This window comes from Leptinotarsa decemlineata, unplaced genomic scaffold (assembly GCF_025532065.1).
Source record: "Leptinotarsa decemlineata unplaced genomic scaffold, Ldec_3_MD MMD2_tig00001019_RagTag_RagTag, whole genome shotgun sequence".
Taxonomy (NCBI): domain Eukaryota; kingdom Metazoa; phylum Arthropoda; class Insecta; order Coleoptera; family Chrysomelidae; genus Leptinotarsa; species Leptinotarsa decemlineata.
In genome coordinates, this window is record NW_027412557.1 from 458,169 (window position 1) to 477,000 (window position 18,832).

Genomic DNA, 18,832 nt, shown 5'->3' on the forward strand with positions numbered 1-18,832 from the left:
TGCACTGCTGCCATCTTAGCATAATTCAGTATGGGATTCCAAATCCGGTTAGTTATCGCCTCCTCTTTTCTGTTGTAGTTTTCTGTATGTTCTATGGATTCCCGTACAAGCGTGTGACTGTGGTATCCATGCTCGGGTGCAAGTAGTTTCACATCTTCAAGAGGCAGATCTCAGGCTTTGCTGTATTTTCCTGGTGGGGTTGAATACTGTTTTTATGTTATGCTTCCTTAGGATTTTTTCGATTCTATCTGTAACCCTAGGGAAGTACGGTAGAAACGCACGTGCAACCGTTTAAGTTTCCTCCCTATTTTGACTTGTAGAAGCCTTCAGTTTTATGGCTTCATGGTTTATCTCTGTGCTTTGAAAAAAGAAAAAGTTTTGTAGAAGAATTTGATGATGATTTGAAAGATTCTTGAAGTGAGATCATTCTCTGATAATGAGAAAAAATATAAAATCATAACAATGTGTTAGTGTTTTGTTGATTTGATATCTTTTTGTCACGACTCAGTTGACATTTTTTCTACTTAAACCACTAGTATACTTTTACCCCATTAATGTGAGGAGAAATGCTTGTATTATAAAAAAAGGAATACATAAAAGATTAAAACAATCAGTATCAAATCCAAGAATACCTCAGAAATTACGTACAAAATAGGATAGAATTGGCCGATACTTGATGAAAATCCATGAAAACAATGTTTGTACTGAACACGCCTAAAGAAGCTATTGCATAGTGAAACACGTGTTGCTAAAATACAACTTTCGTCAACTGCGTCTGAACATGAAGCAACAACCATCCGACGAAAGAGAGGAGGAGAAATGCAATCTCGATCGCTAACTATACCAATCAACGCTAACTATACCAAGCCAGAGAACAGCTCTCTTCAAAGGTTTATTTTCTTATTATGTAACTCGGTTAATGAATAATATTCCACCTGATTATAAGACTTACCATTGACTTTATTCAAGAAATACATTAAAAATGAAATTTTGATCAAATCCTTTAACTTCATCAGTTCTATTATCTAACATGATACAATGTGATCTGAATGTGATCACCCGAAGATGATTATGGATACTAACGATCGAAACGTCGTGAAGTAACTTGGCCTGAAATCTTGAATTTTTTTTTATTTCATTGTAATTCAATTTCAGGTTTCTTTTTGCTTAATATAATTGTTTTTTTCAGCTATTCATTTTAATTTTCAATTTTCTCTGCTCTTTCAGGGACTTCAAATCATATTATATCATATGTCCGAATAGAAGTCCGAACTAATGAAATTCACTATGAAACATTGTCAACCACTTTCAAGGAAACATTTGAACAAATTCCTTGCGCCAGAAATGAATTGAAGCATCTTTTTTTAAAAAAATCTGATCCAAATAACTGCATCAGTATTTCACATTATTAAACGTCCATTTGTGCATCTACTCTTTTGCCGACTAGCTTGAACTCTGACTTTTGACTGACATTCTTTTCTATATATTTTGTATTGTCATATTATTATGTATTCATTAAATTTGTATTTCAGTCAATAAAAACGATAATTACTTCGCCCTTTCATTGACTTTTATATTTACTTCTTCTTTGTAAACAATGTAAGTCAATGAATAAAGCCCATTTATTATTATTACATACAAGTAGCTACCTGCTCAAATTTCACCAAGGAATGCTCATTGCTTAATCATCATTTCTGTCCCATCTCCACTACTATTTCACACAACTGATATAAAATGCACACCGTATCTGCCGTTCGTCCCGCATTTTGTGCTTTTTTCTGCGTCCCAAGACACACATGAATGGGACTCGATGTCTTCGGTTGAAATGTACATCCATTACTTTCTACCGTTAACTTTGGCGGTATCGGCAAGTCGATAGTCTCGAGAAACTTGTCCTTATATGGCCATCAGCCTTCTCGTTACACCTCCATTCAGTTCGGAAATTGGTCAAGCTTTGGTGTCCTTTATTCAATAATTATAGTCTAGGCATTGGATCCTGGTCATTTAGGCTTCTAGAATTGAAACATATTTGGGAACAAACAAAGAAACTTGAAAAATTCAAACTTGTACCATACTTTCTTGAATAACTCCACATTTCACTGAAACCAAAGGAAATTGAAGTAAACCAATTGAGAAGCTCTGTCAAATTATGCAAGGGCATGAATTGCCCTTGTATAATTTGACAGAGGTGTAGCTAATAAAGCATTTTTCAGATTCCTGAAGTTTAAACCAGCTCTGAATCTTTCTAATAAATAAGGCGACTTATGGGATATGGTTATAATTATTTTTGAAAGTATTCATAGTTGCCTTTCGATCAGGTCTCTGCAAGATCTCTTCCTAATGAGAAAAATGTTACGTCATGTACTTTTCCAATGTTTAAGCTGGGATGTAATAAAACATTATCGATTTTCAAATATAAGATATCAAAATTATTTACGAAGGACTCGAAGGTCACTTGTAAACGTTTTCACATACTCAACATTTTGTTGAACATTTCCTTTTTTCATTTTACGGTTTTAGCGGAAAATTGAACCTACATTTAACAACTTAAAGAACCTTGCTTAGAACAATATTCAATATTCAGACAATATATAGACAATATTCAGTTGAAGGTTAGGTCCAAAGTGAGTGGGTTTATTCGACCCTCCACCGCAACCCGCAAGGGTTTATTGTGACTCACAACTATTCACACTCGACCAAATAAACCCAGCTTCTTAACGAAGCCTATTAGTTTTATGGTGAGTGGTCCTTCAGGACATCGTAGTTCATTGCTACTGTAGTCCAACAACTGTTTGGTATCAAGTTTTGAATGGTGAATAAACGCCTTGGAGTGAGCCAATCCTGGAAGATTCTGCCAGAAGTCAAATCTTCTTTCTATCCAGGTGTTCAATATTTCTATGTTTTTTACCACTTTTATTTATAACTTACGTTACTGCAGTTTCGTCCTATACGGACATTTTCAAACTTATACAATATACAATAAACTGCAGCAACGTTAGTTACAAATAAAAGTGGTAAAAACATAGAAAGTTTCATTTCTCTTTTCTTCATTATGATTTCCTACCAAGTAGTAACAACGGCTACATCCATCAATTTATTGTTCAATACTTGTTTGGCAAAGCCTAAAGTGATGCCAATGAAAGGTTCTGGTCCGATGAAGCTGCTTGCAGCACCCTTCTTTGTGTGGAAATCAGCAGCCTCATTGCCTTTCAGGCCATGATGGCCAGAAATCCAGACCAGAGACAATTTGTTAAGTCTCCCTATCGAGGAGAGTCACTAGAGAGTCTTGGAAATCGAAAAGTGCAGAATGAGCTCTACGAATAGCGACAGAGGTCCTATTTCGAACGTAATAATTCTAAATATAAATGAGATAAATACTGGAGATAATCACTAACATAGAGGAAATACATAACAAATTAGTGGTATTAAAAAAACAGGTAGTTTAACATTGAATCAAAATCAGGTAGTATTTAGGTAATACTAACCGGTGTGGTTAGGTACTAACAGGTACGTCACTTATGTATAAGTGTTGGTATTAATTGGTTATCCACAAATTAATTGCTCCACATATATCTCCCATTCTACAAGTGAGTCTGTAAATTATTTTTCCAACTTATTAGTTTCATTATTTCAACATTTCACTTTTGGTGATGAATCCAAGTATTGAAAACTAGCCTCATATATCACCAGAAATTATTTAATTGAATAATTTTCTATTCTGAATGAATTGACATCTATATCATTTATTGACATTGAGATTCAAATCTACTGAGTTGTTCCGAGTTGTTCACTTCTTTATTCAGCATTCCCGAACAGGGAAATATAGGTACTGTACCTACCTTTTCCAACAATGTTACTGTAGATTCATGAGAATATGACAGTCAACTGGATTCCATAGAAAACTAGATTTCAATTCAGATATTCATCAAGTAACGATCGATGTCGTACAAAAAACTCTTCGTGCCACTGCTAAACTATCAAATGCGAAGTTAAATATATTTTTTTATCGAGCTCGTCTATGCATATATTGTTGTATTCTTTGTACTCGTCTACGTAATGTTTATTATTGAAATTTTAGATGCCAAAACAATAAATATTCATTTGACATTGATATCAGCCAAATTAGGTTTTGCAAATTACAGAAACTACCCGAATCTTTTGTCGGCTGATTAATTTCCTTCCCACGAATTGATTGTTTCACATATATGGCCCAATTCGCAAGTCATTCAGCAATATATACATATTTTTTAACGTGTTGTTTTCGTTATTGCGGCATCATGCCATATTTGATTATTTGATTGACAACGTCTCTTTCAAGTTCACGCTTTTGGTCTGCCAGTGAAGTGATGGAAGTGACACGTACACCAACCGGTGTCTTGGTTGGAAAGGAGACTGCATTATTGCACCAGTGGAAATAGACAGACTACGCAGGTTGGTAAATCCACAAAAAGCGGTTTGACATATCCGTCAGATAACGAGAGAAGATAACCACCAAGCAGCACTTCTTTTATGTGATACAAATGCCAGTATTTGCTATAAAGTTTGAATATTGAATTCTGCTATTATTTAAAGAAGCTCGGAAAATACATTTGTCACTAAACTTGTACAGTTCAATTCTAGCTTAGTTCGATGCTTTCTATAGAGAGCTTCGATAACCTGAGTACAATGAACTGCGTACTTCGATAACGCTGCTCTGAGTCCGGAGGTATTGAATACTTATTAGTGGAACACTTACCGAACATCCATAATAGAGGTCGGAAAAACACAGATGTTGAGGAAATGTGGAGCTCATACATGGAGGTATCATGAACTATTTGAATGACGGAAACACTTACCTTAGGATGAAACGTCACTTTCATGAGGTAATCTAGAAGAAGATATATATCCGTAGCAAGTGGCATTACATCATACTTCGATAATTTCAAAAACTACATCTCACGATTTGATCTCCACAAACTTTATTTGAAAAATATATCACAACTCCGATAAATTTTTTCATCGGAACTCTCGAGTAAGAGCTTGCTGCTACAAGTGTACCTGCCGTTTTGGAGTAATAAATTGGACTCGTGAAGAGCTGCACTTTTATTCATGGTTATACTTCTCTTCATGACATCTAGGCCTTGGACTTTTGAGTTTGAATTATGTGCATAATATAATTATTTTGGCAGGAACCTTCAAAGAGTTTAAAGTAATCAGGAGTTTCAATTCCCTCCTCTGCATCCACCTTCATCATGAAAAAACAGGAATGAGTCATTTTCATTCAAGGCTGCTGCTCAAATGGCCGATAAAATGGGCAAAAGCCAATATTGAATACCTCGACTTATCAAATCACCTGATCTTCGTTTTTTTACAGGTCGAATCAGCCCATTATAGAGGTATAGAGGTTTCTGACTGCAGATGAAAGATCTTCTACGGGGCAAATGAGACAACAATGCGGCATATGCGGTCCTAGCCTTTATCCATTGGCATGAATGAGTATTTTATATACGGTATTCACGAGACACCACTGTTATCTTAAGCTTTAAGGGCTTTAGGAATCTGTTGTGGGCATGAGAGGTGTCGAATTTGTTGGAACTATTATATAATGAACATGCTTTGGAAAAAAAAACTGTTGAAATGGTTTTTCTAATTTCGAAGTGAAAAATCTTCCATTTTGCTTTTGAAGTGCAAGTTTCTCTGTGTCTACAAAGGGAACACATTTCACGGACTCAGATGATCATATACAGGCTTGAGGAGTAGTTATTGGTCGGGTATGTCACAGCATTCGCTAAGCTACAATAAACTTTAAACCTTAAATAATGAATGCTTTTATTGATGTAGAATGAACACTATGTGAAAAGGCATACATTAACTGTTGGTAATCCTTCAGGAGCTATCCCTGATTTGGGCTCATTATTAAATTATGTCATTCTATACTCTCCAACCACCTGATGATCATTACGGCGCAGTCCCTTCGCCATGTTTCGTAGTAAAATTAATCCACCCCTAACTAGAAAATTTCTCGTGAGGAAAATATCTAGTGGATTGGGAATCCATGGACCTCTAGGTCGAGAGCCGTTTTGAATCTACTGCTCATAGGTGATTTTTTTCTGCCGAACTGCTTTTTTCTATGCAGAAATTTACAAAAACCTTTCAATTTGAAATGGATGAGTGATGGAAAATGAGGTTTTACCGCAGAATTTCTTGCTTACTAGCAATTCAGAAGTTTCTTGACATTTTCAAGCTGAACTAGGATAATGCATTGTTGACTCACTCAAATTTCAATCGCGCTTGATTCGTACCTTTGACTATACACTATTTATTTTATTTCGATGGTGCAAAAACTAATATTCTGTTGATTGTGTAAACAAATACTAGCATAACTTAACGAAGTCAAGTCAAATGACTAAGGATTTGACACAGTATTTCAAACTCAGGAGTATTTTTCTATATAATATTTTGTAAAGTTACGTTTGAAAGAGCCCTATTATTTATCGTATACCTTCTTGCTTTCCTTGGAAGTTCATTCTCGTTAAAAATATTCAAATAGTATCAATGTCAATATTACCTGGTGAATGCCTATTATGAAGTAATATTTCTCAGTTTGACAATAAAATTTGTTGTACAATAAAAATTTGCGATAATTCTTATGAAACTTATGAATATGCGACTGATGATGAAATGTGTAAACTTAAAACCCATAAAAAATGCGGTGAAACTATTGAAAGATTAAAAGTTATGGTATCACTTTCAAAACTCAACGTGATAGGCAAAAAAATGGGTGTGTTTGAAAGGAAACTCAAAACCCCTATAATTCGATAAAAGTTATTTCAAATGTATTTCATAGGAAGTTTAGTATCATTTGGAAAGACAGTTGATCATTTCTGCTATAACATTTCTGACAGGGGTCATGAACATTTTTTATATCCCAAATGTTAATTAATTCTACATACTAATGTTAAAAAAATTAAGGAGCACACACGTTCCAAAAAAACACTGAATAGGGTATTTTAATTATGAGGCCCAAAGTACGAAATTATACATCAAAGCATGAACTGAAAATTATTTCAAAAAGGTCAAATGGTGGGTATAAACCTGTTAGCTTCAGGAGATTTCATAGAATCAATTTTTGAAACAAAAACGCGTTAACAAAAAATAAGAATACCGAAAAAAATATGGATAAATAGAAACTTGAGGTGGAAAGAATTAAAAAAGAAAGAATATGTAAATTGTAAAATGAAGAATTGTAGATTGAAACGAAAGAGTATTTTTACCGCATAAGGTAACTGAAACTGAGACAGATACTAAAGTAATACATAGATACTAATGTTGCATTTATGCACTAGTTTCAAGTCTCATTTCGCAATTTGTAAATTCATGCTTTTCATTTGTTACTACTCAGAACCTGACAACTCGTCCACATTGATATCATGAGTGTGAATATCGCTAAGTGTGTATGCTCGTGCATGAATATTTCCAGTGAAAATTAATAATTTATTGCCTATATATACGTACGCTTTCTTATTATTTGCGACTTACGACTTAAGCTAGGTACAAGAATTTACCCTCAGTTCTATTATCAAATGGGCTCAAACGTTGGTTGTACAAACTTTACAAACTGAGCTGTTAACTGCACTTTCATGAGTAGGTAACTATTCTAAAGATCTCTACTGACAAAACATCGAGTTAATGAAACGTAAAACTGTTACTCCTGGCATGTAGTCGACCGAAGTATTTATTGTAGTCTCCGGTTAACCGATTTTGTCGAAGTTGATTTTATATAACTAAATAAGCCTACTAGGGATATTTATAACCTTATCGTTGCCACTTCCTTGGGATTATGTTCTTTAATTGCACACACTCAATTTTTTTGTTGGTGTTTCTCTTAGGTTATTGGATTTTTGTATTGACTGCAATTTCTAATATTTCGATCCCAGATATTTCGAAAGGCAAACAATAAATTAGAACTTGTGTTATTTCATCGACCCAAAACGCGGGTTGACAAAAATGTGGGGTTTCTTGAACGAGAGAAAGGAGAAGTATCTGGTCCATTTCCATTTTGAAAAAGCCATGCGTTTATATATGGTGTCGGAGCGCGGGTTTTTTGTGTTGGTGGTACTAGGTAGAGATCTCCATGTTGGGTACCCTCAATGACGTCTCAGTCTCTTTCGATGAGTGCAGCTGTGCGGCGGTTCGCTTTTTGCTCCTAATGATTCAAGCCGGTCGTCCCTGCGCGATTGGTTGATTGAGTTAACTTTTAATTGCGGAAATCTTAGCAAGCATTGCGTCCTTTCGTGGTTCGTGCGAATAGACTCAACTGTTTTGTTATAATGGTGGTACACAGAAACGACGGATTTCGCGAGAGGATATGGAATGCTGACAGGTATGGAGATTCGAATGAATTTATTAATATTCCAGATGGTACGCCTTATTCGGGGTTAACTGACAATAGCATCATGGATAATAGAAATAGAAATTTTGACAAAAAACAGTCAGCTGCAGTTTTCGATTATCTAACTTAGGTACCTTTCTTAATGCAAAGTTTCGCAAGTTACCTTTTTTCAAATCAAATGTCTCACCTATATACTGATGAAACTTAGTTCTAGAGCAATTTTCTTTCTGGAAATGTGGGAGATGATTTCAAAGCTGCTAATGGTATGGTTCAAAGAGCTACAGAATAATATATCATGCCTCGGTATCAATCCTAAATGTTTTTTTTTTGGGTGCCGGCAGAATCGACTACATTGTTCATTAGCATCGTGTCCTGGGTATGGAATATTAATTACTCCTCGCGCCACTTAGCCATGTAACGTTGCAGAATCATTCCAGCTTCAACTAAATTTTCATTATCATTCAGAAATGAAAGACAAAATATCTCTGATTATACAGGGTATTCCATATTCGATGGTCTATTATACGTATTTAGAGAACAAAAAAAGATGAGAGCTGAAAATTTTGGTTACCGATGTAGGTTGCTATGATCTATCATTTGAAAATATTTTCATCACCGCATTGTTGTCACATCTACATGTAAGAGACATCAACTTGAAAATTTCAAATGGAACACCCTATATATTATATCATTTTTGAATTCTGCAACAAAATCCAAATTACTTTTGTTGAACATATTCCGTACCTATCTCTCACCGTTTTTAAAATATTGATTATTTTGTAATTTTTTTTGGCGAAAACATGGAATTTTTAATATTTAATACCGCATGAATCAACTGATACATCGAACTCAAATTCTGGCAGCTTTGAGATAAGGTATGGTGGTTGTTATTTTGGAATGAAATTCAAATCTTTTTTTATACAGAGTGTCTGAAAAATTCGTCTCAATTTGTATCTTTGATAAACGACCATAAGTATTTTTTCAAATGGAACACCCTGTATATTATTAAATTTTTGAATTCAGCCAACCAATGTGAACAACTTTGATCAAAATGTCCTATACCTATCTCTGACCGTTTATGAGATATGAACTATTTTGAAAAAATTGCTCCTGTGCAAGCATAAAATTTCCAATAAAAATACACACATTCTTGAAATTTCACCCTTGCAAAAATGACGTAGGTGTCGGGCTTCGAAAATTCACTCTTTTAGATTGAAAATTATTGTGACAAACTGAGATTGTTTTTCCAAGAAATACTTTTGAATATTATTAAACCAGTCTGAAAAATTCAATACATATGGCGAAACTTTTTTTATTTCCAATCATCTACTGGAATATCAAGAAAGTTAATTTGAATTTCGCAAACGAATTTCGGCAAGGGTAATGGTGTGTCATCATCTAAGTCTGATTTAAAAAACAAAAAAATGGATTTGAAAATAACTTGTTTAAAACTAATTAATACAGTTTATTGTATGATTTTCACTATAAAGGGTTTTACCAAAACCGCGACACGCGTTTCACTATACAATAGCATCCTCAAACGTGAACTGTCATATCGAAGTAGAAAGTCCGGTGACTGGTGATATGAAAAATGAAATAAACATTTTAGGATATTCTTATGCTTATCCTCATGCATCAGTATCTAGTGCTGCGGTTGATTTAGGAATATCTCAAATTTCTATATGGAGAATTTTGCAAAAACATAATATGCACGATTATAAATCAATTAGGCTGCAAGCTTTGCATTGGGATGCTCCACGAAAACGGGTAGAATTTTGCAAAATGGCACAGACATACGAAGATCCAAACTTTTTGAAAAAAATTGTGATGAATCACAATTTTCACGTGAGGGAATATTCAACTGTCAAAATAATCACTTTTGAGCAAAGGGATTCTAACAAAAATTCAGTTTTAATGTTTTTTGTATGCTTATGAATGATAAAGTTGACTTCCGAAAAATATTTAGATATTCTGAGATCGACTGTGAGTGATTGATGGTATTAGTTGAATGGAGCCCATAGACATTGCACACGTGAAGTGAGTAGGGAACTAACTGATATGTTCGAAGATCGGTGGATACGTCGTTTGGGTCCTTGGATTTGACTGCTTCGATCATCGGATCGGAGTCCCCTAGATTTTCACCTCTGGAGGAAAATCAAAGAAAAGATATATAGAACACCTATCAATACGAAACAGGAACTGAATAATCGGGTTAGATGTGTCTTCGAGGAAATCAAGCCATCGGAAATCCGCAGAGCCACGACTGATCACGTAATAACATCAATCCATCAATGTTTACAAGTAAATGGTCCGCATTTCAAGCACCTGAGCCACTGAATTTTTGTCATAACAGTGTCAAATGTCAAATTATTGCGAAGCTAGTTTCACAATATTATTTCTTGTTTTCTAGTGTGAAATTAATCATTTAATTTTGAAAACCGTTCGTTCTTGTGTCGAAATAGTAATGTTTGTCATACACCCACTATGAAGTTTCATTCATGTATTCTATTAACTCTTTCTGAACCAATGTAAAGTCATTATTCATTATTCCATATGTTCAATAATACATTTTTCACCGAATAGAAGCAAAAACATTATAGAAGAATTCATATCTCATAAACGGTCAGAGATAGGTATAGAACATAGTTGATTAAAGTTGTTCACATTAGTTGACTGAATTCGAAAGTTGAATAATATACAGGCTGTTCCATTTGAAAAATTTTAGTTATGGTCGTTTATCGAAGATACCTATTGAAACGTATTTTTCAGACACTCTGTTTGAAATAAGATTTAAGTTTCATACCGAACTAACAACCACCATAACTTATCTCAATGTTGCCAGAAGTTGAGTCCGATGTATCAGTTAATTCATGCGATATTTAATATTAAAAATACCATGTTTTCGCCAAAAAAAATTACAAAATAATTAATATTTTGAAAACGATGGGAGATAAGTATAGAACATGTTCAACAAAAGTAATTTGGATTTTGATGCAAAATTCAAAAATGCTATAATATATAGGGCGTTCTATTTGAATTTTCCAGGTTGATGTCTGTTACATATAGATGTGGCAATATTGCGGTGATAAAAATATGTTTAAACGATAGTTCACAACCATTTACATCGGTAACCAAAATTTAAAACTCTCATCTTTTTTTGTTCCCTAGATACGTCTAATAGACCATCAAATATGGAATACCGTGTATATGGCGAACCTCCGATTCCAGTAAATGAAGCAACAAATAGTGTTACATTGAGAAAGGATCTGAAATTCAAAACCACTGATTTTTTACTACGAGTCTCGGAATCGATAAACCTATCAGAAACTTGTTGTAGACCTATTTCTGTGTTTTACTTTACTTTTGCATCTCCATCTTGCAACAATGGAGGCAATGGCAGTTTTTTTCATTTCCGGAAGAAGCGAACTTCATTGACGTCGAGAATAGTTTTCCATTTCTGGTGATTCAGAAAAGTGATTGTTTCGTATTTATTCTTCGCCAGAGGTTCTAGTTTTACCTTTTATTTTTTTCCACATATATTGACACTCTGAGAAGATAAATACGCAGATGAATAAACAACAATTTGTACTCGTTAACCTTGGAATACAAAGAGCATGTGGCATATTTCCTTCTACAAACTTAGTGTACTTCTTAAGTATATATTTTACAGTCTAAGGCTTCATTATTAATATACCGTGTATTAAATTTTTCAAGGAAAACAAATATCCGGTGATAAAATGAATTATTTGCAACTTGTTTTTTTTCAATCTTAATATTTTTCCAATTTGAAAGTGACTTTGGCATAATTCTGTTTTTTTTTTCCACAACTCGACAAACCGTTTTCAAAGAATGGCTTGTAACTGTTTCTAATATCCTTATCGTTTATTAGTGATAATTATGATGAACTATGTTCGATTGATAACCCGTACATATTACTAAACTAATTTATAGCAGAGAGTATGAAGTTTTCCGCCCGGATGTAATTGTGTCAAAGATATTTTCCGGGATTGTTGGCCATGGTCTGCATGATCTACAGGTCCGATGTTTCATCTACTACTGAGAGAAAATTTCGAAGCCGATGAGGCACGGGTTGTTTTTTCACAGAGTATACTGCATTTACGGTTGGATTCTCCAGTTTTGTTCCATTAGTAGTGGGTGCGGCTTTGTTTTTCATGGTCGAATTCAACGACCCCCTTTTTAAGAGTGTAGTTCACTGCAGGTAGACAGACTTTATTGATATTGATTCCGTTTTCTTTTTGATTGAAATTGTTTTTGTGTTTTCAAATTTCTATTGCCCCTCCATACAGGGTGTTTCAAATTTGATCCTCACCATTGGGATCTCGGAAACAATGAGAGAAACGAAAATGGTTAAATTGGAGCAAAGTTGCGCATTTACCTGTCTAACAATATCCCGTTGAGAAAGTTCTGAAATCCCGAGTATATCCGGAGATATCCGGAAAAACAGAAGTTTCGGAAAATGGTTTTTATTTTTTTCTGGCTTTATAAATTTTCAGTTTTTGAGTATGTTCTTCAACTAACATTTTGAAAATTCCTCAATTATATTTTTAATAATTTTTGATAATTTCTGACTATTTTCAATGGGATTGGTTCTCAGTGAGGTCACAAGTTTCAACAATTTCTCAAGCAAATTAGGATGGATTGAAGGTACTGTGGTTTTCAATAACTTTCAATGACATCTTCTTCACAGAAATTAAATATAATCTTCTTCACAGAAATTAAATGTACACAGAACCGAACCAGAAGAGGATGGCCATTGTTTTCCTAGGATAATTTAGGAATTGTGTCCCGACAAACACATCGGTTTTGAACGGTCGATAAAATGACGCCACGATAGAAATCAAATGAGTGTACATTCATTAGCGATAGTCTGCCACTTCCACCGTAATGGATAACTGCCGTGAGAATCGCAAATATTTTTGAATTTTCAAAACATTCAGTTATGAGGCGCGGTGTAATAAGATGGCAACAAAACGAGTCTTGAAAGTATTCTTCTCTCGTGTAACCCCTATAAGCGGCTACAAAACGTAGAACGTCATCGAACAAAAATTGTTTTGTGTGAAAATATCGCATGATCGATAATAGTGCAATCGCATTTTTATCGACCGTCCAAAATCGATGTGTGTCAGTAGCCTAACGACACACACATCGATTATGAACGTTCGAAAAATAATCGAACTTATACTCTTACCGACTTTCACACTAATCGATTTTTATTTAATGACGTTCTGTGTCCGTTAGTCCTTTGTAGTTGTTGCGTAGGTGATAAATAATTTCAAGACTCGTGCTGTTGATATGTGGTCTTCTTGCCGTCGCACATTGGAAAGTGATAGAGTGTCTCACAGCAATCGTTTCTTGTCATTTGAGGATCGATGTGTTTGAAATTACTCATTTATTTGTTCATGCCAATATCGAAAAATGGAAGTTAATTGTTTTGTCCCAAAATGGACATGTGTGTACGTTACCTAAAATATCAATAATATTTAGTTTCTAATTTCTCACAAGCAAACGTTCGTACTTTATTCCATATGTAAAGAACCACTTGAAAGTTCTTGTTTTTTTCGTAACCTGGGAAAACTATTCAACTTTTTCAGAGCAAAAATAACTCACATGGCGCCAAAATTAAATGTGCAGGTTTAGCCCTCGATTTAGTCTCTCTTCTGCCCCAACAAATTCCTGGGTGCGCCTTTGTTTCTTGATACGAAAAAATTCAACCCTACATAGAGTTATGTTATCTTATCAACTTTTGAGTCTGCTTCTACGTTGATCTATATAACAAAAATATTTTGGGACCATTCGGATAGGTACATGCATGAGAAGCACCAGATTTCTTCTATCCTGATAGTGGATGACGAATTTTGCCTAATCGACATTATCTTTTTTCAGGTCAGCTTTACAAACTTTACACAAAGTGAGCGCCAAAGCGAGGGAGCAGAATTATTTCCAGGGCGGCCTGACGCACTCTTGGGTGGAGTACTATGAGAACCGAATCGAATCTGACCGATCCTGCCTCAACGAGTGGCACGCCATGGATAACCTAGAGTCGAAGCGACCACCTTCGCCTGATTCCATTCGCACCAAGCCATCGGAAACGGAGGAAACGGAAAAAGTGATACGTGCTACCTTGAAGGAGATTATGATGTCCGTTGATTTGGACGAGGTGACTAGCAAGGCGATCAGAACGAAGGTGGAAGAAGAGTTGGATATGGATTTGACGGCGTACAAGTCTTTCATTGATCAGGAAATACTGGTGATTCTCGGTCAGATGGACGCCCCGACCGAGATATTCGACCACGTGTACTTGGGTTCCGAATGGAATGCTTCCAATTACGAGGAATTGCAAAAGAATGGGTTAGTAAATTAAGATTCTGCCTATTTGTGCTTTGTCATGGGTGTTAATCGTGATTTAAAAACAAACAGTCGACGTATTTCAAAGAATCACAAATTTTATCATAATTGGCATTGAACTGAGAATGGCGACAATTTTTTACAATACTCCAAGTACTCTTGTTTCATCCGAGGCGTAGTTAGTGCTTGTGCTATCTTCACAAAGGTTCTCCCACAATTGATATTGGTTTGTCAAAATCATCATTATATCTGCACAGCATGGTTAATTATTTCTCTTCCCTTCTGATACACTTTTTCATCCACAAATTTTATATGACATATGACACTTCCTTACTTCCGCTTCCTCCAACTGAAGGAATGTCGTGGCCACTAACGGCACTCTTCAACGGGAGACGGGAAGAGACTAAAGAGTCTATTTATGACAAGTAGAAAGTGTCTCAGAAGGAAATCGGAGAAATGAGGTCTCTCTACGGTGGTAATTAGGCCGGTTGTTGACGAAGTCGTCAGTTCCATACATACTCATATGTCTAAACTTTACTCATAAAAGGAAAAATAACACGTAATATTTGGAGTGAATTCACGCCGTCAAAAGTAAGTACAAACAGATCATTGAATGTTTTGACGACGAAAGAAGCACAGCACATAGTGTAAAGAAAGACTTTTCTGCTCCCTGATTTATCGATATATCTTAATGCTCCTGAATGAAAGTAAATGTCAAAAAAATTAAAAAAAAAATACACTTCTTCTAACGTCTTATTTTGGGCTTTTTTAGATATGAAAATGTAAAGAGAACACCTATTGAAGATAACTGATATCAAATCCTGATACTATGTAAATACAAAACAAAATTATACCGATACAGCATTTAGCTAGATGTATATTGCTGAAAGAACTATTCAACAATAAATTGATGTATGTTCATTTATATGTTTCAGTGCGAGGGCAATTGATTTTGAATAAATACCTGAAGTAACTAAACATTCCTTTATTTTTTTAATTTTATCAATTTGAACTTGACCTGGAAAACAGTTCCATTTATTTTCAGATATTCTTGTGCTTATGAAGGAATTGTATGTGTGCCTTTTTTCCTAACCTAGAGTATTCACAGTGGCTTATATTTTTGTTCCCAATACAGACCTTTTTTTTCTGAATTTTGTAGCAATTTATATCTTGCATTTGGGCATGTATGATACTTGTATTTTCAACCAATTCGGTGGATGACAACTTTCATCATGGTATAACCAATGGTAGAATTTGGAGTGAAATACAGACTTGATTTTGAATTTTTTTACTTGAAAGCTTAAATCATCTCTAAGTCATTTACCTGTATATTCCAAAGAAATTGTCCTTTCAAAAGCTTTATAAAATTTAATTCCATAGTTTTTACCATCACACATTTTGATTAACACTATATAATTAGAATGAATGTTCAATGATTCTGTCTGTGCATCGTACGTACTTATCGTATGTGGGGTGATAACATCTCGGATGAAAGAGGAGAGGATATGTTGGAATGGGTAACCAAAAAAGTTTATTTGATTCATTCATCATTCGGCCACCCTACGAATCATTACGTTGCGTTACGTTACGAGATGCTCCGCTACTGCTCGTAGTTCGTTATTTGTGAAGGCCGGGTGTTCCATCGGATGTTGAGTTCTGCTTGATGGGGCTACCAAAGATATGGATAGCAACGGTGATGAATATAAGAGGAGCCAACTGGGTCGGTATTGAACTATATATATCGAGCTACCGACCAGCGAGGCTAGATATGTTAGAAGAGATCGAAAAGGAAGCCGCGTTGTTTCAGGAGAAAATGTAGGAAGCCTGCATGAAGCACATATCTAGGAGTGAGAGAATTATCGTTCTGAATGATTGTTCTGGTGAAATGCGAAGCTGGAAAACATACGAAGGCGTGTATGAAAAGAAAAAGAAGAGAGGTTTAAAGGACGAAGATACAAGGAGAAGAATTAATTAATTTAGGAAGGAAAGGAATAGGTATAAAAGAATGATTTGAAACGCTACAATTGTCTGGTTGAGGGAGAGGGTGGAGCGAATCCAGGATAAAAATCCATAGCACCACGCCTACTGACTCCTTAATGATGATAAAGCCAGGGAAATCCCTTCTAACGTCACGAGAGAGGACGGAACCTTCACCGAGGGGAAGGAAAAAACCAGCAGGTTTCTGCAGAACAAGTACTTCTCCAAGGACGATCACTCGAGTGATACTTCGATTAGGCGTTGGATAAGTGAGGTAGATAAAAAGAAAAGCTGTAAGGAAAAGCCAGCCTGTAGCAGTTTGTATGGATACCAACGGGTGGGTCATAGGATTCAAATTGGGTGCAAAGGGGAGTTAAAATAATCTACAGACCAATTTGGTTTTAGAGGAGGAATGAATACCATAATGGCTGTAGAGAAAATGGTGACGAGGATAAAAGAGAACAAGAGAGAAAAGAGGCACATCTATTCAAAATGTCTTTGGTATGGACAACCCAAATTATGTCCAAAAGAATTTGACATTCATCCAGCAAGGGACCTGTACAAACTAGTACAGGGAAAAATATTGTTGGAATGGGTGTCATGAAAAGCATGGGGAAAAACGAAATAAGACCCATGAGGCTACGGTATTTCTCGGAGACTTGGAAAAGTCACGACAAGTCAGACGGCTTTCAAGTAGTAAAGAAATCTTTGGTTTCATGACCGTCTTGGTTGATATTCTAGATTTCAGCCGTTTGTGTGATCATATATGTGCTTTTAAAACATGGACGAACCATGATGGCCGTCTTGAACTGAAACGATTCAAAATGAAAGTGTCATACATGGCCGAATGCAGGATGGAAATGGTTACAAAACTTCACAGAAAGACAGTTTGTGAATAGAAAAATTGAAGGTGACCATTATTGAATGAAACATCCTTTTAAAAATTTTATGAAGCCAAAAGGAAGTCTATATGGAACACATAAAAACTTGAATTGAAGGGGTTATATTTTTAGGAGTGATTAATTTTTTGGGAATGAAAGTTTTTGGCTTTCTACTACTCCATCTGATACAAAAAAAAGGGATGAGAGAATCTTCCAAAGAAAGGAAGGAAGTAATCAATTTGAAACTCTATACATGAATGTGTAGATCATGCAAAGAAGTCACTTTCAGACACAAACTGAAAGAAAGTCCTCCTGAAACAGCTACTTTCATATAAACATTGAATTACACGAAAGAAAATAATTCAACTATTCATTCAAAGTAGAACTCATGTGAATGATATCTGATTCTTATTCCACAACAAATGTTTGAAATACAAACTGAGTAGAGAAAAGTATCTTCTCTATAATTCAGTGTTCATATAGAAGTATTTGTTTCGAAAGAATTATTTTCTTTCGTGTAATTCAATGTTTATATGAAAGTAGCTGTTTCAGGAGGACTTTCTTTCAGTTTGTGTCTGAAAGTTACTTCTTTGCATGATCTATACATTCATGTATAGAGTTTCAAATTGATTACTTCCTTCCTTTATTTGGAAGATTCTCTCATCCCTTTTTTTTGTATCAGATGGAGTAGTAGAAAGCCAAAAACTTTCTTTCCCACATAAAAACTTCATCCTTCATTTTATTGTATTTTGAAAAACAACCAAAACGAAAAAAATCACATTGCGATTCTTTTCTTCATTTTGAAAACGGCTCCTGCTGTTTTCGATTTCATCACACCATTCACTTATGGAATATTCATCTTTTCTATAAATCAACTGACCTATCTGTGAGGGTTCACAAGATCCTTAATAGTAACCCCTTATAAAGCCAGCCTGTATATTCAATGAATGATGTTGAAAAAAGGACATGGAGTTGATCTCACGTGAATTCATATGTCATCTAAAGGAACAATTTGTTCAGGCCAGTCTCAACTCCCTACACTGTAGGTTAATGGACCGACACATATCAGAAAACAACTACTCCCCTGGCTAATACCACGAAGGGCGTTGGATTATATCCGACAGGTGTTAGTGCAGGATTCTTCACTGAAGTTATTCCTGTTTATGCTGTTGACGATACAACTGCCGCAAAATATTTTCAATTTATGGAACACACCTGCAGACCGGTTTCGGGCTGT

At 35.2% G+C, this 18,832-nt stretch overlaps 1 protein-coding gene across 9 annotated transcripts in view; it reads left to right on the forward strand.

Annotated features, from left to right (window-relative positions):
* The window catches only part of LOC111512666 (Protein phosphatase Slingshot), a 389,035-nt gene that overhangs the window by 361,014 nt on the left and 9,189 nt on the right, over positions 1-18,832 (forward strand). For 8 of the 9 annotated variants that reach the window (XM_074175278.1, XM_074175275.1, XM_074175279.1 and 5 more), the window contains one exon: positions 14,276-14,740. In XM_074175278.1, coding sequence (XP_074031379.1) covers positions 14,276-14,740 — 465 coding nt within the window. Of the gene's footprint in view, positions 1-8,137; positions 8,363-14,275; positions 14,741-18,832 lie in introns of those variants that run through there. The other variant, XM_023168812.2, reaches the window with a different exon arrangement.